Below are 23,132 nucleotides of genomic sequence, written 5' to 3'. Positions count from 1 at the left end.
TGTAAATAAAAGATGAGTAATAATTTTTTCCACAATGATGCCTCGTGTACACCCTCGTATTATCTTCTGGGAGACGTCGGTGTCATTTCTAGTTATATTTTTTTAAAAGAAAATTTAAAAGTAATGTGCTACTTTTCTAGTTACTTGAAAAAAGTAATCTGATTCCATAAATTGTGTTACTTGTAATGCGTGACCCCAACAATAAAAGTACTCAACCAGAATTTTAACTATGGTGCATTCCTAATTTCACCTAGTGGTCTTATACTTTTGGACCCTTTTGTACAAACACATAGATGTGGAGCAGTGTTGTTTTCGTCAACGATGACGATGACGAAATCATTTCGTTGACGCCACTTTTTTCCATGACGATAACGAGATGTTGACGAGATAAAAATGGCTCGTTGATGACTAAAGCATGACGAGACGTGTGTGAGTTTTCGTTGACGAGACGAGAATAGACGAAAATGTTAGTGGGTGGTCCGTCAGGCGTTTAAAATGCATGACATTTCTGCTTATTGTGCATGCCAATTAAAACCGAAAAATATCTGCCGCTACGGCAAGCCGTTTTAGCATTAAATACTCTTTGCCATACTACTATGGCAAGCCGTTTTAGCATTCCATCCTTGTTTGTCTTTTATGTTTTAAAACATTCCTTCATTATTGTAATTATTGGTAAAAATAGTCGATCCGGAAGCTCACATTGTGTTGAACTATAGATCTGCTATTTTCAGAACTTATAAGTGACACTACCCAACAGCAAAATACTTACTGACCTACATTAATTTCTTAAAAGACTACTTTTTCCCCTTTTTTTGACTAAAACTAGACTAAAACCTTTTTGACTTTTCGTCGACTAAAACTAGACTAAAACCTTCTTGACTTTTCGTCAACTAAAATTGGGACTAAAACTATCACTTATAGAAGTGACTCAAATTTGACTAAAACTAATAACCATTTTAGTCCAAAAGACTAAGACTAAGACTAAATCTAAGATGGTTGTCAAAAACAACACTGATGTGGAGCCAGAGGCCCACTCTTCATCAGCTTTTCCTCTGCATCACAGAAAGAACCCGAGACGGGAGAAAAAGAATGAAGCAAAGCAAAGAACTCAGATCTATATATCTCTGTAATGCGTTCTGCATGTTTTGACTGCAGTGGGGCTGCTGGTGTGATGAACTGCTTGTGTGTGTGCGTGACTTGTCTGGCAGAAAGAAATGTAAATGACTTACAGTTGCTGAAGTGTACGCGGAGCTGCACGTGTGTGGGAGTGTGTCTGTGTGCGTGTGTGAGAGAGAGAGAGAAAGAGAGAGAGAGTATTTCCTTCTAAAAAATAAGCTGCAAAATCACAGCTGTCAGTGTTGGTGCCACTGTGAACAGTCGTAATGGAAAAAAACATTTTTTTCGTATAATAATATGGTTTGATTTTCTCAGGCGGGTGGATCAAAGCCATGCTGTCGCTGGACGAGCCCCTGGACTTGAAGATTCCCTCTGGCCGTGACAGGACGCTCAGAACGTCCATCTGTGCCCCGCTACACTACTCTCGTGCTCGGATATCCCGCGCATTGCACAAGCCCAAAAGCCCTGGTTAGTCAACTGACCACACAAACCACTACATAACTAAACTACAGATGAAACACATACCACTACAGTTACTACTAACATACACCGCTACATGCATAGTCATATACGTCTCGACGAAGTGATAATGTTTTTATTAAAGGGAATTTCGGATGCAAAATTCTCTTTTACATGGTCATTTTATATAAATGTCAGAGCAGTGTGTGGACACAACCACTCTACAATGATAACAGTCCATGCACCCATTGACTCTTCAAAAACCTAAAGTCTCAATTATCAAGCCGTTTTGATTTTCAGAGCTGTATGACATCATACTGCTCAGGCCCCGCCCACGACCGCTGACGGACTGTCCTGCATTAGCATATTTCCACCCTCAGCTATTCAGGTGTTTTGTAGTTGGATGCAAAAGTGAACATAAGAGTCTTATTTTCTTCCAAAATCAGAGGCACTGAGGACGCAGTGGATTAGTTTTGTTTTTAAGAGTAACACCACCAAAAACGCAAAAACCGTAAGCGAGGGGTGGGGTGAGCAGTAGCTCATTATCATTTAAAGAGACATGCACCGAAATGCTCCGGTCATTGTAAACAGAGCTGTTTTTGACTAAGTTAAAAGGGTGTTGTTTTACACGACCATTGAGGAACTTTAGCCAAAATATGTTGCAGATATTTCATAAAGATGATTCGTTCCTGAGTCAATCAGCATTTTTTAACAATTCGTTTCAATGAATGATTCAATGACTCACTCATTAAGACTTGCTCAGTTCCTGAATAAATAAGTGGTTTTGAATAAAACGTTAAATTACTGATTCAATGACTCATTTATAAAGACAGCGGCTCTGTCCGAAATCGCATACTTTCTGAATGGTCAATTCTTTTCAATAAGTAATTACTTTGCAACCATTAAAATGTTTGTTCTATATAGTATAAATGTAATACAGATGTGAAGTGTACATCAGATGTGCAATTCAGAATCTTGCTAGAAGTAGTAGATCATCTGAGTCACCTATAGTTTTATGAAATAATACTCTGTTCAACGTACTGTTTTTTGTCTACTATGTGTGACCCTGGACCACAAAACCAGTCATAATGGTCATTTTTTTTTTTAAAAATTGAGATTCATACATCATCTGAAAGCTAAATAAATAAGCTTTCCAGTGATGTGTGGTTTGTTAGGATAGTTAGATACAACAGAGTGAGATACAACTATCCAGGTTGAAAATCTGGAATCTGGGGGTGCAAAAAAAAAATCAAAATATTGAGAAAAGTTGTCCAAATGAAGTTCTTAGCAATGCTTATTACTAATTAAAAATGATGTTTTGATATGTTTACGATAGGAAATTTACAAAATATCTCCATGGAACATGATCTTTACTTAAAATCCTAATGATTTTTGGCACAAAAGGAAAATCAATAATTTTGACCCTTACAATGCATTTTTGGCTGTTGCTTGTAGAGAATTGTGCCTACTGGGATGCAGCCAATGTCATGTTTTGTACCTCCACGGTTTTAAACAAATCAGATGAGTGAATCAGTCTGATTCAATGACTCACTCATAAAGACAGTCCCTTATTTTATTCCTGAATTAATCAGTGTGATTGAACAAATCGGTTCAGTGAATGAATCATTTCCCCTTTTAGATGAATGCAATCGGAATTTTATTAAAAATGTCTTGGCTCTTCCAAGCTTTATAATGGCAGTGAATAGCTATTGAGAATAAAATGTGCTCCACACAGCTCTGGGGGGTTAATAAAGGCCTTCTGAAGCGAAACGATGCGTTTGTGTAAGAAAAATATCCATATTTAAAACTTTATAAACCGTAATCTCTAGCTTCCGCTAACTTCACAAGAGAGTGGCCTTCCAGCGGACGATGTAGGACGTAGGCGCAGCGTAAGCTCCGGTGAGAATATGCTAGTCTAAACGAGCAAAGAACATCTCTTCTTGGTTTATATTGGAATCCTCTGTAATTTTTCTTTACAAATCCTTGTGTTGTACTTCTAATTCATAACCAGTGTGTTGTTTTGCTCTCTCCTCTGCACGTCCGCATTCGTCACCCTACGTTATCCACTGGAACGCCACTCTCTCCTGAATGCGCATACGACAGTTAGCAGAAGCTAGAGATTATACTTTATTAAGTTTTTACTTTTACTTTTTTTTTTTACACAAACACATCGATTCTCTTCAAAAGGCATTTATAAACCCCCTGGAGCCATGTGGAGTACTTTTTATGATGGATGGATGCACTTTATTGAACTTCAAAATCTCCACACCCATTTACTGCCATTATAAAGCTTGGAAGAGCCAAGACATTTATTAATGTAACTCCGATTGTATTTATCTGAAAGTAGAAAGTCATATACACCTAGGATGGCTTGAGGGTGAGTAAATCATGGGGTAATTTTGGGTCACTTTTGCCACCTACTGGTGTAACATTGTAACTGCAGAAAAATCCCCACCACTAATGCATAGTCTTACAGTCTATAACAGTCTCAGCTTTAAAAACTAACCTCGTTTTTTCTCTCCAGATTCAACTGACAAGGACATGTCAGATTCTTCATCGTCCACGGTGGTAGATCTGAGTCTGTCTCCATCTTCCTCTCCCTCACCACCTTCTCCTATAGACAGCGGTGCCAGCTGGAGCCCCACAGCACCTCTTCTGGCTTCAGTGAGTAACTTATACCTCCAACTCTAGAACATTTCTCAAATGGTTCAGTTGTTTTAAACAACATTGTTAAATGTTCACTTCATGTGCACTTAAAGGTATAGTTCACCCAAAGATGAAAACAACCCCATGATTTACTCCACCTCAAGCCATCCTAGGTGTACTTTCTTCTTTCAGATGAATACAATCAGAGTTATATAAAAAATGTCCTGGCTTTTCTAAGCTTTATAATGGCAGTGAATGGGTGTTTTAGATTTTGAAGTCTAATAAAGTGCATCCATCCATCATAAAAAGTATTCCACACAGCAGAGCCTATGCTATGTCAGAGATTATGGTTTACAAAGTTTTAAATATGGATATTTTTCTCATACAAATGAATCAATTTGCTTCAGAAGGCCTTTATTAACCCCTTGGAGCTGTGTGTAACATTTTTTGTGATGGATGGATACACAAAATCTAAACACCCATTCACTGCCATTATAAAGCTGGGAAGAGCCAGAACATTTTTTAATATAACTCCGATTGTATTCGTCTGAAAGAAGAAAGTCATATGCACCTAGGATAACTTGAGGGTGAGTACATCATGAGATCATTTTCCTTTTTGGGTGAACTCTCCCTTTAAAATGTGTTTTTAGCTTTCCGTGGTGTAAACAAAGTTTCTTTGACAAATAAATGTAATTCTCCTGAAAGAGACACTGCCCTATTCACTATTACCATAATTCAATTCCCCTCCACACTAATTCGTTTCAGTCCAGTCTCACACAGTGTCCTGATCTGAACCCTTTCTAGGATCAAAAACGGAGGGTAGGTTTAGGAACATGTCCGGACTTATTCGTCCACGAGGTGGTCTCTTACTTCCCAACCAAGATGAGTCAGACATGATTCAGAAATGAATTAGTGATACATAAGCTCTTCTATTTGCAGGAATCCGAAAGCACCACGTACCATGAGGACAGCGCCTCTCCTCCTCCGGGTTTCCAGTTCTTTCTGCCGATTGGTGCAGAGGGTCCCCTGCGCCTGCCCTCCTCGATGCTGATTGGCCAGCACTCCCCTGAGCCCTCAAATGACGAACAGCTGGCCTGCCGCTGGCTAAAGGTGAGTGACAGAAAGCTGGTTTTACAATTTGAGCTAGATGATGAGGTCGAAGAGTAAGTAAAATGCATTTCACTTCCATAACGTGTAGAATTCCCTATGATTTACTCACCCTCAAGCTATTCGAGGTGTATATGACTTTCTTATTTCAGACGAATACAATTGGAGTTATTTTAATAAATGTCCTGTCTCTTCCAAGTTTTATAATGGCAGTGAATGGGTGTTGAGATTTTGAAGCAAAATAAAGTGCATCCATCTATCATAGAAAGTACTCCACACAGCTCCGGGGTTAATAAAGGACTTCTATAGTGAATAAATGCATTTGAATAAGAAAAACATCTACATTTAGAACTTCAAATCATAATCTCTAGCTTCTGCTCACTGTCGTAGTAAAATAATGACATAGTTTTTGATTGAACTATCCCTTTAAGATATTAAAAGAGCTATTCACACTCTATTTATTTTGTGCTTCTTATCTTTCTCCCTTCTCCTGCTATGCTCTCTGTCGTTACTCTGTAGTGCCATCTGCTGTTCGAGAGCCTGCAGGATCTGGTGGACCATGTGAATGACTCACATGTGAAACCAGAGAAGACTTCAGGATACTGCTGCCACTGGGAGGGTTGTGCACGCAAGGGAAGAGGCTTTAATGCCAGGTCAGACAATACACACACTTTTTAACACAGGATTTAAGCATTACATTTCCACCCACTTAGATATTGAGAAACTTTAAAGCCTATCAGATGTTTGCTCCTGGAAAGTGTTTGAGCACTAATCCATTTGTTTAACGCAGGTACAAGATGCTGATTCATATCCGCACTCATACCAATGAGAAACCTCATCACTGCCCTACCTGCCACAAGAGTTTCTCACGTCTGGAGAACCTGAAGATACACACCCGTTCACACACAGGTGAGACACACATTTGCAATATGGACCAGTGTGCCAAAAAGGCAAACACATATACAATACACACATAAAAATCCATGACCTCATATTTAAATAAGTGCACAATATGCCAAAAGTAAAAAAATAAAGCAATGTCGTGTAGCCTTTGAATATTACTGTTTTTCAGGTATCTAACAAAACAAAAGTAATCAAATGTAAAGTACATATGAAACATTATTTTATGTAATAATAATTAAGTTGATAACTAATGCATAAATACATATTTTTTATTTTTGTATATATTTTATCAATTAAATATGATTTTATATTTATAAATGAAACTATAAAGATAATAACTATATTAGCATCCACACCTACAGTGTTTGGGGTAAGACATTACAAGTAACATAATCAGATTACTTTTCCAAGTAAATAGTAAAGTAACGCATTACTTTTTAACTTATATCAGTTACTTTTTCAAAGTAACACTAGTTACTTTGTTTTTCCCATTGATTGACTTTTTATTGACATTTGCCAAAAAAAAAAAAAAAAAAAAAAAAAATATATATATATATATATATATATATTTTTTTTTTTTTTTTTTTTAATCAAAAACAAACAAGCAAGTCCAGCCCAGAAAAAGTAACAAAACACATTACTTTCTCTAAAAAGTAGCTAATTGTGTTTCTTAGTTGTCACTTAGTGAGGCAATTAATTACTTTTTAGGTAACTGAGCAAAATTAGTTATTATGGAGTAACGCAATATTGTAACGCATGACTTTTAAAAGTAACTTTTCCCAACACTGATTATAATCAAATATTTAGTTACTGTTTAGGTAACTAAATTAGTTACTTTTTATAGAGTAATGCAATATTGTAACGCATGACTGTAAAAAGTAACTTTTCCCAAAACAAATTCTAAGCATATATTTAGTTACTTTTTAGGTAACTAAACTAGTTACTTTTTTTGGAATAACGCAATATTGTAACGCATGACTTTTAAAAGTTACTTTCCCTAAAACACATTATAAGCATATATTTAGTTACTTTTTAGGTAACTAAACTAGTTACTTTTTTTGGAATAAGGCAATATTGTAACGCATGACTTTTAAAAGTTACTTTCCTTAAAACACATTATAAGCATATATTTAGTTTAGGGCCGGGACTTTAACGCGTTAATTAAGATTAATTAATTACACAAAAATAACGCGTTAAATTTTTTTAACGCATTTTAATCGCACTTAATTTTGCACCGCGGAACGTTTCTCACTGGATGAGTTTCAGCGGACCGATTATACTGGAGCACCAACTAGCGTTTAGACAAAGGGCGAATTCCAAACGGCTATTTTGCGCCCTTCAAGGGCACTTCTAGAAGGGGACGCCATTTGTAGGGACGTTCCAAACGAAAGTGAGCAACTTAATCCCTTCACGAAGGGCCCTTCCAGAAGGCCGTTAGCGAAGGGAACATTCCATGGTCACTTCACGGAAGTGATTTCCGTTAGTGATCACGTTTGCGCAGCGTTGTCAAGGTAACATTTCGTCAGTCATTCCCTTCGCCAAGGGAGTTCCAAACGGTTAAAAGAGACAGAAATGCCCTACTCCCTTAAAAGAACTCACTTCAAAGGGATCTGCCCTTCGGAGGGAGTAGGGCGTAGGGATGCGCACTTCCATTTGGAATTTGCCCAAAGGCTGTATCCGAAATCGCCCCCTATACCCTCAAATAGGGCACTATTTGAGGGGACAGCCAATTTAAGTGGTGTTCGAAACCATAGTGGACGTTCTCGAGTGCACTCATTCAATCCCACAATGCACCGCAAAAACGAGTGTACAACCGATGTACGCTCAACAGCTAGAAATAACCCATAATGCACTGTGAGAGTCGCGCGCCGACTGAATTCCCGCGTCTCTCCAGACGATGGCGCCCGCAGCTGAATCATCCATCTGTTCATTTTACAACGCGCTCGTCCATTGCGTAATGCAGCGTACAACACAGGTACAAATTTGTTGTAAATTGATTATTAAATTGTTTAACCAAGGTTTATACATAAACTCCTTGACATAGTTCAAGATAAATCCTTTAATCTTACTACTCGAACTGTCCGTTTTAAATGATTGTTAAACAGTAAGCAATACTATGCAAAAGCGGCAGTCCTTCCGGTGCACTTAGTGTCCGAATTCACTCACTCGTTTTCATTCACTCCTTCAAGTGAACTGTACGAGTGGACTAATGTAGGGAATAGTGAATGAGGGTATAGGGGGCGATTTCGGATACAGCCAAAGGAATGCGCATATCACCGCAGCACATCGAGCCTCAAGTATCACCTCAATGCTTTTACAGAAGGTCTACCTACCTATAGGGTACCTGAATTTCTGAAATGTAGGCAAGTATATTTCTAAATATCCCAGTGTTTTCCCTACCATTATCTTAGGGGGGCGCGTTTACAATGTCTCCTCCAAGAAAACACGGACTGGATCGCGGACTCCATTCATAAAAACCGAATTTACTATAGCGCGGAATGCCACGTAAATTCCTCGATTTTTTTATTGATAAATCAAAAGCTGGTCTGTCACTTAATTCAAATCGCGATATGGACTAGTGTCTGTGAAAACTGAAATACAAAAAGACCGTTTTAATATAAATCCTGCATGTACGGTTTGCCTCTGTATGTTAGAATGGCAGAGACGCGTTTTTTTTTTACTGCACGCGTGATGCTCCCGTTAATTTTTGGCATTTGCATCTCAAATGAACAGACTCAATCTCCAAAGCTACTGTCAGTGTCACTTTTACCGTTTCATTTGAGAAAACTAGCATCATATCATACTTTACACACAGAAACTTCACGGCAACCTGTCAAAATAAAAGTACGGTTTAACATGAAACAGAACAATATATATATTTAGTTACTTTTTAGGTAACTAAACTAGTTACTTTTTTTTGGAATAACGCAATATTGTAATGCATTACTTTTAAAAGTAACTTTCCCTAAAACACATTAATAGCATATATTTAGTTACTTTTTAGGTAACTAAACTAGTTACTTTTTTTGGAATAATGCAATATTGTAACGCATGACTTTTAAAAGTTACTTTCCCTAAAACACATTAATAGCATATATTTAGTTACTTTTTAGGTAACTAGTTACTTTTTTGGAGTAATGCAATATTGTAACGCATGACTTTTAAAAGTTACTTTCCCTAAAACACATTCATAGCATATATTTAGTAACTTTTTAGGTAACTAAACTAGTTACTTTTTTTGGAATAACGCAATATTGTAATGCATTACTTTTAAAAGTTACTTTCCCTAAAACACATTCATAGCATATATTTAGTTACTTTTAGGTAACTAGTTACTGTTTTGGAGTACTGCAATATTGTAACGCATGACTTTTAAAAGTTACTTTCCCTAAAACACATTCATAGCATTTAGTAACTTTTTAGGTAACTAAACTAGTTACTTTTTTTGGAATAACGCAATATTGTAATGCATTACTTTTAAAAGTTACTTTCCCTAAAACACATTCATAGCATATATTTAGTTACTTTTTAGGTAACTAGTTACTTTTTTTGGAGTACTGCAATATTGTAACGCATGACTTTTAAAAGTTACTTTCCCTAAAACACATTAATAGCATATATTTAGTTACTTTTTAGGTAACTAAACTAGTTACTTTTTTTGGAATAACGCAATATTGTAATGCATTACTTTTAAAAGTAACTTTCCCTAAAACACATTATAAGCATATATTTAGTTACTTTTTAGGTAACTAGTTACTTTTTTGGAGTAATGCAATATTGTAACGCATGACTTTTAAAAGTTACTTTCCCTAAAACACATTAATAGCATATATTTAGTCACTTTTTAGGTAACTAAACTAGTTACTTTTTTTTGGAATAACGCAATATTGTAATGCATTACTTTTAAAAGTAACTTTCACTAAAACACATTAATAGCATATATTTAGTTACTTTTTAGGTAACTAGTTACTTTTTTGGAGTAATGCAATATTGTAACGCATGACTTTTAAAAGTTACTTTCCCTAAAACACATTAATAGCATATATTTAGTTATTTTTTAGGTAACTAAACTAGTTACTTTTTTTGGAATAACGCAATATTGCAATGCATTACTTTTAAAAGTAACTTTCCCTAAAACACATTAATAGCATATATTTAGTTACTTTTTAGGTAACTAGTTACTGTTTTGGAGTAATGCAATATTGTAACGCATGACTTTTAAAAGTTACTTTCCCTTAAACACATTCATAGCATATATTTAGTTACTTTTTAGGTAACTAAACTAGTTACTTTTTTTGGAATAACGCAATATTGTAACGCATGACTTTTAAAAGTTACTTTCCCTAAAACACATTAATAGCATATATTTAGTTACTTTTTAGGTAACTAAACTAGTTACTTTTTTTTGGAATAACGCAATATTGTAATGCATTACTTTTAAAAGTAACTTTCCCTAAAACACATTATAAGCATATATTTAGTTACTTTTTAGGTAACTAGTTACTTTTTTGGAGTAATGCAATATTGTAACACATGACTTTTAAAAGTTACTTTCCCTAAAACACATTAATAGCATATATTTAGTTATTTTTTAGGTAACTAAACTAGTTACTTTTTTTGGAATAACGCAATATTGCAATGCATTACTTTTAAAAGTAACTTTCCCTAAAACACATTATAAGCATATATTTAGTTACTTTTTAGGTAACTAGTTACTTTTTTTTTGGAGTACTGCAATATTGTAACGCATGACTTTTACAAGTTACTTTCCCTAAAACACATTCATAGCATATATTTAGTAACTTTTTGGGTAACTAAACTAGTTACTTTTTTTGGAATAACGCAATATTGTAATGTATTACTTTTAAAAGTAACTTTCACTAAAACACATTAATAGCATATGTTTAGTTACTTTTTAGGTAACTAGTTACTGTTTTGGAGTAATGCAATATTGTAACACATGACTTTTAAAAGTTACTTTCCCTAAAACACATTCATAGCATATATTTAGTTACTTTTTAGGTAACTAAACTAGTTACTTTTTTTTGGAATAACGCAATATTGTAATGCATTACTTTTAAAAGTAACTTTCCCTAAAACACATTATAAGCATATATTTAGTTACTTTTTAGGTAACTAGTTACTTTTTTTGGAGTACTGCAATATTGTAACGCATGACTTTTAAAAGTTACTTTCCCTAAAACACATTAATAGCATATATTTAGTTATTTTTTAGGTAACTAAACTAGTTACTTTTTTTTAGAATAACGCAATATTGTAACGCATGACTTTTAAAAGTTACTTTCCCTAAAACACATTAATAGCATATATTTAGTTACTTTTTAGGTAACTAAACTAGTTACTTTTTTTTGGAATAACGCAATATTGTAATGCATTACTTTTAAAAGTAACTTTCCCTAAAACACATTATAAGCATATATTTAGTTACTTTTTAGGTAACTAGTTACTTTTTTGGAGTAATGCAATATTGTAACGCATGACTTTTAAAAGTTACTTTCCCTAAAACACATTAATAGCATATATTTAGTCACTTTTTAGGTAACTAAACTAGTTACTTTTTTTTTGGAATAACGCAATATTGTAATGCATTACTTTTAAAAGTAACTTTCACTAAAACACATTAATAGCATATATTTAGTTACTTTTTAGGTAACTAGTTACTTTTTTGGAGTAATGCAATATTGTAACGCATGACTTTTAAAAGTTACTTTCCCTAAAACACATTAATAGCATATATTTAGTTATTTTTTAGGTAACTAAACTAGTTACTTTTTTTGGAATAACGCAATATTGCAATGCATTACTTTTAAAAGTAACTTTCCCTAAAACACATTAATAGCATATATTTAGTTACTTTTTAGGTAACTAGTTACTGTTTTGGAGTAATGCAATATTGTAACGCATGACTTTTAAAAGTTACTTTCCCTTAAACACATTCATAGCATATATTTAGTTACTTTTTAGGTAACTAAACTAGTTACTTTTTTTGGAATAACGCAATATTGTAACGCATGACTTTTAAAAGTTACTTTCCCTAAAACACATTAATAGCATATATTTAGTTACTTTTTAGGTAACTAAACTAGTTACTTTTTTTTGGAATAACGCAATATTGTAATGCATTACTTTTAAAAGTAACTTTCCCTAAAACACATTATAAGCATATATTTAGTTACTTTTTAGGTAACTAGTTACTTTTTTGGAGTAATGCAATATTGTAACACATGACTTTTAAAAGTTACTTTCCCTAAAACACATTAATAGCATATATTTAGTTATTTTTTAGGTAACTAAACTAGTTACTTTTTTTGGAATAACGCAATATTGCAATGCATTACTTTTAAAAGTAACTTTCCCTAAAACACATTATAAGCATATATTTAGTTACTTTTTAGGTAACTAGTTACTTTTTTTTTGGAGTACTGCAATATTGTAACGCATGACTTTTACAAGTTACTTTCCCTAAAACACATTCATAGCATATATTTAGTAACTTTTTAGGTAACTAAACTAGTTACTTTTTTTGGAATAACGCAATATTGTAATGTATTACTTTTAAAAGTAACTTTCACTAAAACACATTAATAGCATATGTTTAGTTACTTTTTAGGTAACTAGTTACTGTTTTGGAGTAATGCAATATTGTAACACATGACTTTTAAAAGTTACTTTCCCTAAAACACATTCATAGCATATATTTAGTTACTTTTTAGGTAACTAAACTAGTTACTTTTTTTTGGAATAACGCAATATTGTAATGCATTACTTTTAAAAGTAACTTTCCCTAAAACACATTATAAGCATATATTTAGTTACTTTTTAGGTAACTAGTTACTTTTTTTGGAGTACTGCAATATTGTAACGCATGACTTTTAAAAGTTACTTTCCCTAAAACACATTAATAGCATATATTTAGTTATTTTTTAGGTAACTAAACTAGTTACTTTTTTTTAGAATAACGCAATATTGTAACGCATGACTTTTAAAAGTTACTTTCCCTAAAACACATTAATAGCATATATTTAGTTATTTTTAGGTAACTAAACTAGTTACTTTTTTTGGAATAACGCAATATTGCAATGCATTACTTTTAAAAGTAACTTTCCCTAAAACACATTATAATCATATATTTAGTTACTTTTTAGGTAACTAGTTACTTTTTTTTTGGAGTACTGCAATATTGTAACGCATGACTTTTAAAAGTTACTTTCCCTAAAACACATTAATAGCATATATTTAGTTACTTTTTAGGTAACTAAACTAGTTACTTTTTTTTGGAATAACGCAATATTGTAATGCATTACTTTTAAAAGTAACTTTCCCTAAAACACATTAATAGCATATATTTAGTTACTTTTTAGGTAACTAGTTACTTTTTTGGAGTAATGCAATATTGTAACGCATGACTTTTAAAAGTAACTTTCCCTAAAACACATTAATAGCATATATTTAGTTATTTTTTAGGTAACTAAACTAGTTACTTTTTTTGGAATAACGCAATATTGCAATGCATTACTTTTAAAAGTAACTTTCCCTAAAACACATTATAAGCATATATTTAGTTACTTTTTAGGTAACTAGTTACTTTTTTTTGGAGTACTGCAATATTGTAACGTATGACTTTTAAAAGTTACTTTCCCTAAAACACATTCATAGCATATATTTAGTAACTTTTTAGGTAACTAAACTAGTTACTTTTTTTGGAATAACGCAATATTGTAATGCATTACTTTTAAAAGTAACTTTCACTAAAACACATTAATAGCATATATTTAGTTACTTTTTAGGTAACTAGTTACTGTTTTGGAGTAATGCAATATTGTAACGCATGACTTTTAAAAGTTACTTTCCCTAAAACACATTAATAGCATATATTTAGTTATTTTTTAGGTAACTAGTTACTGTTTTGGAGTAATGCAATATTGTGACACATTACTTTTAAAAGTAATTTTCCCTAAAACACATTAATAGCATATATTTAGGTAACTAAACTAGTTACTTTTTTTGGAATAACGCAATATTTTAATGCATTACTTTTAAAAGTAACTTTCCCTAGCACTGATTATAAGCACGTATTTAGTTACTACCCTAAATTAGTTACTTTTTATGGAGTAACGCATTACTTATTGTATTATATTGTAATGCATGACTTTTTAAAGTAATACTCCCCAACAGTGTTTGTAAGCATATATTTCATAACTTTTTAGGTATATAGCAATATATTTAGCAATATAGCTGTGGTGTGGACTTACTATTCTTTATTTTTTGTTATTATAGTTATTGTTTCTTGTGAACTGGCCTTTTGACATGTATTATGTTTTTTATGTAAATGTGAACTTAATACCAAAATAACATTACTTTTGACACACACACACACACACACACACACACAAAAAAAAAACCTCTAACACTGACACACATCCAAATTTTCCCACACAAAATGACAAGTCTCTACAGGCCTGTGCTATCTGGTTGTGACTGTCTGACCTCAGCTGTCTCGACCCCTGCATTCCTCTAGTACAGCCTTTGATTATCTCTTGCTCTTGTGCCCTCTCAGGCGAGAAGCCGTACATCTGTCCTTACGAAGGCTGCAACAAGCGCTACTCGAACTCCAGCGACCGCTTCAAACACACGCGCACACACTACGTGGACAAACCCTACTGCTGCAAAATGGTGGGTTGTCTGAAGCGCTACACCGACCCCAGCTCTCTCCGCAAACACATCAAGGCACACGGACACGCTGTGGTGCAGGAACGCGCCGCCTCGCCTAGAACAAACAGGCTGGAATCAGATGGTGCCTCATTGGTGGATGCCCGACGGATGGATCGATCTTACCCAGGAGCGGCTCGTTTTATTCTACCGGGTGCAGCGACGAGCTTATTCGGGGCTCACGCCTTCGCTGGTCCGCTTAGCGGTCACCCTCTGGATCTGTCCCGGCTCAGTCCGCTTTTAGGAGCCGGGCCGGTGCTGTACCCCAGCTCTGGTGCTCTTGGGCTTGGGAAGGTGCCTATCCTGCACCCCCTGTTGCTGCCGCCATTCGGTCTCGGCGGGGGTCCAGCTGAAAGAGCTGAGGAAGAGGATGATGTTGATGATGAAGATGAAGGCAGGATGGGAGCGGGACGTGGCCCTCACTCATGGGTCGTGATCCCTCCAGGCATGCTGTTCTTGAAACAGGTGGCAACCACGTAAAGACACTATTCACACTGCACACCAATCTGATTTGGATTTCCAATGTAAGCTATGAAATCAGATCTATTATGTTACGTCCTGAAAAAGCTACTTGGAAAAAATGACTGTTGAGAGATTTAAATTGGATTTTCAATTGTTAATGAATGTGGTGCGAAACCGGTTTGTTTGTTTTCTGTTCACACTACAAAAGGTATACTGGTTTGATTCAGATACGCCAAAAACAGCTTATTTTGATTCTAGACAAGGCCTTAAGGGTTGTTCACACTGATTACAATAACTATAATGGTTTAATAATCATTCTGATTACGGGTGCACTGAAATTTTCAGTTTTGATGTTGGTTTTGTATTCAGAGCGTCCAGAATTTTCAGTTTTGTTTTCAGACCAGACTTTGTGTATGAGAATAAGAAAAACAATCAGTTTTTCCAGCTAATGAAACATTGACAGCCAATCAGAAACCACCCGACTTTAAAAAGCTTGAGCATTTAAAGCAACAAACAACTTTATAATGAACAGAATCTAATATGTGACCCTGGACCACAAAACCAGTCATAAGGTTAAATTTTACAAAACTGAGATGTATATATAATATGAAAGCTCAGTAAATAAGCTTTCTATTGGTGTATGGTTTATTAGGATAGGACAATATTTGGCCGAGATACATCTATTTGAAAATCTGAGGGTGCAAAAAAATCAAAATCCTGAGAAAATCACCTTTAAAGTTGTCCAAATTAGGTTCTTAACAATGCATATTACTAATCAAAAATTACATTTTGATACATTTACAGTAGGAATTTTACAAAAAATCTTCATGGAACATGATCTTTACTTAATTTCCTAATGATTTTTGGCATAAAAGAAAAATCAATAATTTTGACCCATGCAATGTATTTTTGGCTATTGCTACAAACATACCCCAGCGACTTAAGACTGGTTTTGTGGTCCAGGGTCACATATAGTCATTGTTCCTGGTTTGAACGAGCCATCAGTACTCAAGTTTAAGGAATTGTAAATATTAGTTGTTGAGGTGCTGGCTTTTAGGGGAATCATCTTGGAGAGTATGATAAGAGTGTTTAATTAGGCAAAACAAAGAGAATTCAAATATTGATTTTTTTCAGTACATCCTGACCCATTGGACAATAATGATGCACCATCTGTGTACAATGCTAATTATTGTGTCATTAAAGACATTAGAATATACGCAATTTGATGTCAGACAAGAAATTCAGATAAGTTGTTGCTTCATCATTTATAGTATGCTTTCGATTTTGATTTATCTGATAATCTTCTGGAAAGTATTGACAGTGACCAAACAGAGAACAGGATGTGCTATGAAAAGCATACATACGACACACATCCTAAGAATTATAATAAATGTCTACTAAAATAATAACCTGTGTTTGACAACTAGAGGGCGATGAATAGGCTAAACACGTTCATTTGATAAAACAAAAAATCTGTAGTTTTAAATGCTACAAGTGAACATAGACATCACAGCATAGTAATGTAAGTATGAACAAATCTATATTCATTTTAAGATTACTTTTAAAAGTAGAAATCTCTTATGGTTCATATTGTAGTGTTTATAAAACCAACCAGTTGTTAAAGCAGATGTGTGTCATATTTCTCACAACCAAGAAGTACCTAATTCGGGACGTACAGTTAAATACGAAGTTACATTTTAGCGAATTCAGCAAAGATGTGCACCCTGATTGCTATAAGCAATCATCAGCTTGTGTTTTCATTATTAGCCATTTAATGGTGCCGCTTTATGTTTTGTACGTTTTTCGAAGACGAGACATTGACTGTGTCATATGATGACATGAGTCCACTTGGACTCCACTATTTGTTATCCATTATTTACTTCAGATTGGTAAACCTTTATGCATGGCTGACCTTTCTCGTTTGCACCGGGAACCGCATATGTAATGTTGTATAGCTCTGATTTGTTATCTGCCATGCATAATGGATAAACGCTAAGACTATGGCCTGTCACGGTCAGCTCGAGTATTGTAATGAACTATATTTGCACAGGATATTTTATCGAATTTTTACCAATACCAAGTGCCTTATATTGTGAGGTCGTTATTGACGAAATACAATGTATGAAATACATTTGGATGTATATTGTCAGTTCATGTATGAATATTTTACCAGATTTAGTTCAATAGGCTTCTATCGTAAATGTTTTTTTTACACGTTTTCCTGACGTTGAGGCTAAAGCCTCATGAAGTTGAGCTAATGCTAATGTCTTACCATACCACAGGACGTCTGTCAATGTGACCGGAATGAAAATTATGAAATAGAGGACTATGACGCATAAGTCCAATAAAGAGTGCAATGACTAAAGTGTGTACAGTGTTATTTTATCTTTACAGGCTTCTTTACAAATTGTTTGAATAGCTAAAGCCTATTGTGCATTTTAATATTACAACTGACAAAAAAAAATGTTTAGCTTTGAAAGCCATAAAACCATAAAAACTAGCCCAGCCCCCATCCTAAGTGAACACCTGTGTGAGGTGGGAGGGGGCGGAGCCACCTGTAATTCTTCAGCTGCTTTATCTCTCAGGTTTTTGGCTAAAAGGGCCATTGATTGCCCTGAATCCAGATGCACACACACCAAGACATGGAGCCGAATCTCTTTAACAGAAAGGGATGGAAGAGGTGAGCTCACACTTGCTTTTTGTCTTCTATGATTTAAAACAAAACTATATATATATATATAAATGCAACTGCATAGATATGAAAATAGGCTGAACTGATCACAGCTCATAACTAGACTCATTCAAGGAAGTTTAGTGTACAAAAACATAAATGTAACCTGCTTTGTTTTGTAAAACTATTACAAATGTATTTAGTAATTTAATTTAGATATATTTGAAACTTTGTGTGACGCAAAAGACTACAAACAGATCGTTCCTTCTTCTTAGTGTTTACACATTTTTGTCCAAAGTGACATTTTAAGATATGCTACAGGGAGGCTACACATTCTATCATTTTATACCTAGGTTTGTCTAAATACTTTATTCTGATTGGCTGGCTGGTATGCATTAAAATTGTCTGATCTCATCTCTGTTTGATTTGAAGTGGGCAGAATGCTAGAGCTGACGAGTCGTACAGAGAGGAAAACAAATATTTGATCCTCACTGACAGAAATTATGGCATTTCATGCTGTAACTGTAGGGCTACTATAATGTTCCCTATATGGACTACATATGTGAATATTATGTAGACCTTGTTTAAATCAAATGTATGTTTTAAAAGTAGAGTATCCATAGCTGGTTTTCATCCATTAGTCTGTCTGTTTAAACGTCTGCTGTTTTTTGATGACAGCATTCTATAAAAATGAAAGGCTATGTATTCCAAAACTTCAAAGGCACAACGATACATTTTATCTCTTATTCTGTGGATTCTTCCCGTTTCCCTCCACTACCAGTGTTTTTCTGCCACCACAATGTGCGTGCAACTGCAAGTGACGTAACTGTGACATCTACTCCAAATCGGTCCAGGGCCGTGCAGAGACCTTTAAAGGGGCAGGTGCTCAAAGTATAAAAAGGGCACCTGGAACAAGGCATTTAAGAGCCCCTCGGGTCCATCACCTCATTGTAGGCATCCAGTTACTAATAAGTAACAATGTCATTAATAAGTCAAATAATGCATTATTCAAAGTTTTAATTGCATTTATGTTTAGTTCAGGACTCAAACAATAGAATTAGTAATATTTTTATCACTATAAAAGGGGCTCTCTAAATAGGGCTGTGCTCAAAACATCAGTACATCATTACAGAGGCTTCTAGCAGCCAATGCTGTGAAGTAGTTCTGAGAAAGAAATGGAACATAAAAGACCATTTTGATGTTTAAAAGATTAAAAAATATTTTCTTTGGACCTTTTAATTTTGATTAACAATTGTTGTGTATTAAATTGTCTCTGTTTAACACAATAATAAAGAACAGCTATTATATTAAACTCTGTGTGGTCACTATTGAAAATATCTGTGGCCCCTGATGCATTGTATTGTAAGATTGTAGACGGTAGAATATTAAGGCATAAAATGGCATGATTTATAATTCAGATACAGGTTCACACAAAAACAAAATATATTGTACAATGGAATGTCAGCCTACACCATTAAAAGGGATACAGTGAATCGAGTTTATAATTTATTATATTTTATTTAAAAAATAAATAGTACTGTCTTAATTGTTAAGATTTTTAGAAGGCACATTAACATCTTTCACATTTACAACTCTGTGTTTGCTGCATAAAAACTAGGTCGATAATTGCAATAATTTGACCATAAAGATCTGAAAAATGTGGAAATAAGAATTCATTCTCAGTCACAAGGGGGCGCTTTAGGAGCGCTGAAATACTACGGTTTCCATGGGAACGGCTGAACACAAAGCAGCAGCATTAACGCAGTTTTATCAGACATGAAATGAAAATGCAAACGACACGTTTCTGAGGACAGTCGGTTCCCTTCAGATTCATTCATATAAAGACATCAGTGCCGCGTTTTGACTTTGAAACGTGCAGCGTGCATATTTATTCAATGACATCATTGCCTTCTGAAGTTTTATCCAGCCCTATCGCGATTCTCGTCTTTCCGTCCCCAAATGTAAGACCTCCTAAATTATAATTAAGTCTTTTCTTATACTATTTAACATATATAAAACTTTTTATAAGGACCTGCAGGAGCGCTCTCCTTTACGATAGATTTACGATTTTTTTTTTACATGACGACATTAACATTATCGGCAGCTATTTCAGAGCAGACTACACATTCACAAACTATAAAAAAGTATAAATACTCATGCATAATCTCTTTCCTTCACGTCATTCTTATGATAATAAGTAACGTTAAATCTGGTGAAAACACCACTTACCAGCAGCCACATCCTTTGCGCTATAAACATAGATATATATTATAAACATGATTGGATCGACCTGAACTTCCGGGTGGGGTCGTCACGTGACGAGGGTCATTCTATTACAGCTAAAACATTATTAATTAATTTTACTAAAAGTTCGATTGGGCAGGCTGTCGCGAATTCGATATTTTTTTAAATATTTTATTTTTATATTATTACATAAAAAACAAATCTTAACAAAAGGGCACTTTGATCACTAGGAGCCAAAAAGGGCAGGTGCTCAAGCACCCTCCGCCCCCCCCCCCCCCCCCCCCCCCTGCACGTGCCTTAATCGGTCTACTAAAATGACCGAATTTCGAACGTGAAAATTCGCCGAGCAACGTTAATTGTGTCCGAACCGAGTAGCGGTGGAGCGCGCCAGTTTACATCACTATTTTAAACGTCTGCTGAGGGAACATTCAAATTCACTCATCCGGTTCTTTCTGAATTCTGAATTCTCGTGAATCGCTTCATCCTAACGATCCTCTTCCTCGTGTGTAGTGCTGGAAAGCCTTATTGAATCTAGGAAACCGGTTTGTCCAAAATGTAGGCTATTCTGTGTCAAACTGTTTTTAGCATTCTTAAGTTTGTTTTAGTTTGTTGAAACCGGTTTGTCCAAAATGTAGGCTATTCTGTGTCAAACTGTTTTTAGCATTCTTAAGTTTGTTTTAGTTTGTTGAAAACGGTCGGTCTCTCTCTCTCTCTCTCTCTCTCTCTCTCTCTCTCTCTCTCTCTCTCTCTCTCTCTCTCTCTCTCGAAAGCAAATATTCGTTCTGACGGTTATTATGAATATATTTATTTTAAACAAACAAAAGATTATCGGTTTCTACCATGTTTTCCCATTGGTTATGTAAATTATGGTGTTTTTAATATTTCATATAAATTTAACTGTTCTAAGGTAATACTGACACTTAAGAATGTTCATTCATTCTACATTATTTGTGTCAACAAATAAATTATATCACTGAATTCTTTTTTATTGAATGTCTTTACTGTTTTTGGTCTCTCCGAGATGCAGTTTGGGTCCGGATCGAGCTCCACTCAGGTGTGATGTTAAAACAGGATTCATTCTGCTACTTACATCGGCGTTCCTATTGACTGCCGTTGCTTACGTCTCTGAATTCTCTCTCAAGTCTGCTGTGATTCCTGTAACCTGGTATAAAAAAGTGCTAAATAAAACACACACCTATTTTGCGGTGATTGAGAACCCGTCACCCAGTGAAAATAGAACAATAGTTTTAGCACCCAACAGCATCCAACAGAGTCCTACACCACAAATTCCTAGCCAAACCACTGAGATTTCATTGCATCATGTGGCTCATCCAAGCAACTATCATTTTATCCTGGACGAACCTGATAAATGCAGTCAGTATGATCCGTTCCTGGTCTTCATGGTTCCTGTGGCTCCTCATCAGGTCAATGCTCGTAACGCCATCCGGAGCACATGGGGGAACGAGAGCTCAGTCCAGGGAAAAGCAGTGCTGACTCTGTTCTTGGTGGGTCTGACTAGAGGATCCGAAGCTCAACAGCAGCTGGAGGAAGAGAGTCAACAACACAGAGATTTAGTGCAGAGCAACTTCGTGGATTCGTACTTCAATCTGACCATAAAAACGATGGTGATCATGGACTGGTTGGCCACTCGTTGCCCTCAAGCGAATTACAGTATGAAGGTTGATTCTGACATGTACATAAACGTGGAGAACCTGATGAGCCTCCTGTTGAAACCTAACACACCCAGACAGAACTACATCACAGGCCATTTGATGTGGAACCGGCCTGTTATCAGAAACAAAAAATCTAAATGGTATGTCTCAGAGGAGTTGTACCCTGAACCAAAATACCCTACGTATGTGCTTGGAATGGGATATGTTTTCTCCAATGACCTTCCAGGAAAAATAGTTGAGGCTTCCAAAAAAGTAAAGGCCTTTAACAATGAGGACGCATATGTGGGCGCTTGTCTGAAACAGTTAGGCATTAAACCCTCATCTCCCCCAGACTCTTCACAGTTTAGAGTCTATATGGGGCAATATAAGCGAGAGAATTTTCTCAGGGTTATTACGACACTCCTAGGATCTCCACAGCAGCTAGTAAACATTTGGAAGGATGTAAAGAGGCCCACATAAAAGGAATCAAATTGGAATTGGAAGTGGTTACCTTTATTTGATTTATAGAAGACTGTTATGCTGCACAGACTATGGCGGACACAATCAGTGAACTAAAGACTAAAACAAATAACTTTAAATAAACTATTTAGGACCATCTGCCCGTCCACAAAGATTTTAAATAAAACCGGACTTCCGGTTCTGCTTAGCATGGAGAAAGATGCTTTGGTCTAAACTCCTCTAATCCTCCAAATAATTTCGTAATAAGTGAATCTGAAAATTAACTTTTAACCTTAAACGTTGTACAGTAGTAAGTCAAGAAGTTAATAAAGCAGAAGGAGGATTCAGTCTTCCTTCCTTCAGATGTTACTACTGGGCTGCTAATTTACAGTTCCTTTCTTGGTGGAGACAAACTCCAGAGAATAAAGTGGAGATACCAGAATGGGTTTGGTTAGAAGGAACCTCTTGTAGGACGATATCTTTAAAGGCTTTACTGAATAGTCCAACACAAATTGAGTCAAGGTTTTACAATGGAAACATAGTAATAAATAACTCTCTAAAGATTTGGAAACAGATTAAATCATTTTTGGATCTTCCACATATATATTTGGACATCCCAATTAGTAAAAACCATGCCTTTACCCCTGGTTATCCCAAATGGAAGCAAAAGGGTTTCATTTCTA

At 35.1% G+C, this 23,132-nt stretch overlaps 2 protein-coding genes across 2 annotated transcripts in view; both read left to right on the top strand.

Moving 5' to 3' along the window:
• The window catches only part of glis2a (GLIS family zinc finger 2a), a 28,357-nt gene extending 10,569 nt beyond the window's left edge, over positions 1-17,788 (top strand). Inside the window, exons 2-7 of the mRNA XM_073844108.1 lie at positions 1,432-1,584; positions 4,100-4,239; positions 5,161-5,331; positions 5,848-5,981; positions 6,119-6,237; positions 14,810-17,788. Of these exons, the coding sequence (XP_073700209.1) occupies positions 1,449-1,584; positions 4,100-4,239; positions 5,161-5,331; positions 5,848-5,981; positions 6,119-6,237; positions 14,810-15,441 (1,332 nt within the window). The 5' untranslated portion in view covers positions 1,432-1,448 and the 3' untranslated portion in view covers positions 15,442-17,788. The remainder of the gene's footprint in view (positions 1-1,431; positions 1,585-4,099; positions 4,240-5,160; positions 5,332-5,847; positions 5,982-6,118; positions 6,238-14,809) is intronic.
• Positions 17,789-18,065: 277 nt separating this feature from the next.
• b3galt10.1 (beta-1,3-galactosyltransferase 10, tandem duplicate 1) lies at positions 18,066-22,470 on the top strand. The gene is made up of 2 exons (XM_073844914.1): positions 18,066-18,103; positions 21,360-22,470. Exons 1-2 carry the CDS (start codon positions 18,066-18,068, stop codon positions 22,468-22,470), a joined length of 1,149 nt encoding a protein of 382 aa, XP_073701015.1.
• The last annotated feature ends 662 nt before the right edge of the window (positions 22,471-23,132 follow it).

This window comes from Garra rufa, chromosome 7 (assembly GCF_049309525.1).
Source record: "Garra rufa chromosome 7, GarRuf1.0, whole genome shotgun sequence".
Lineage (NCBI taxonomy): Eukaryota > Metazoa > Chordata > Actinopteri > Cypriniformes > Cyprinidae > Garra > Garra rufa.
The sequence above is the reverse complement of the archived record's forward strand: the minus strand, read 5'-3'. Positions and strand labels throughout refer to the sequence as shown.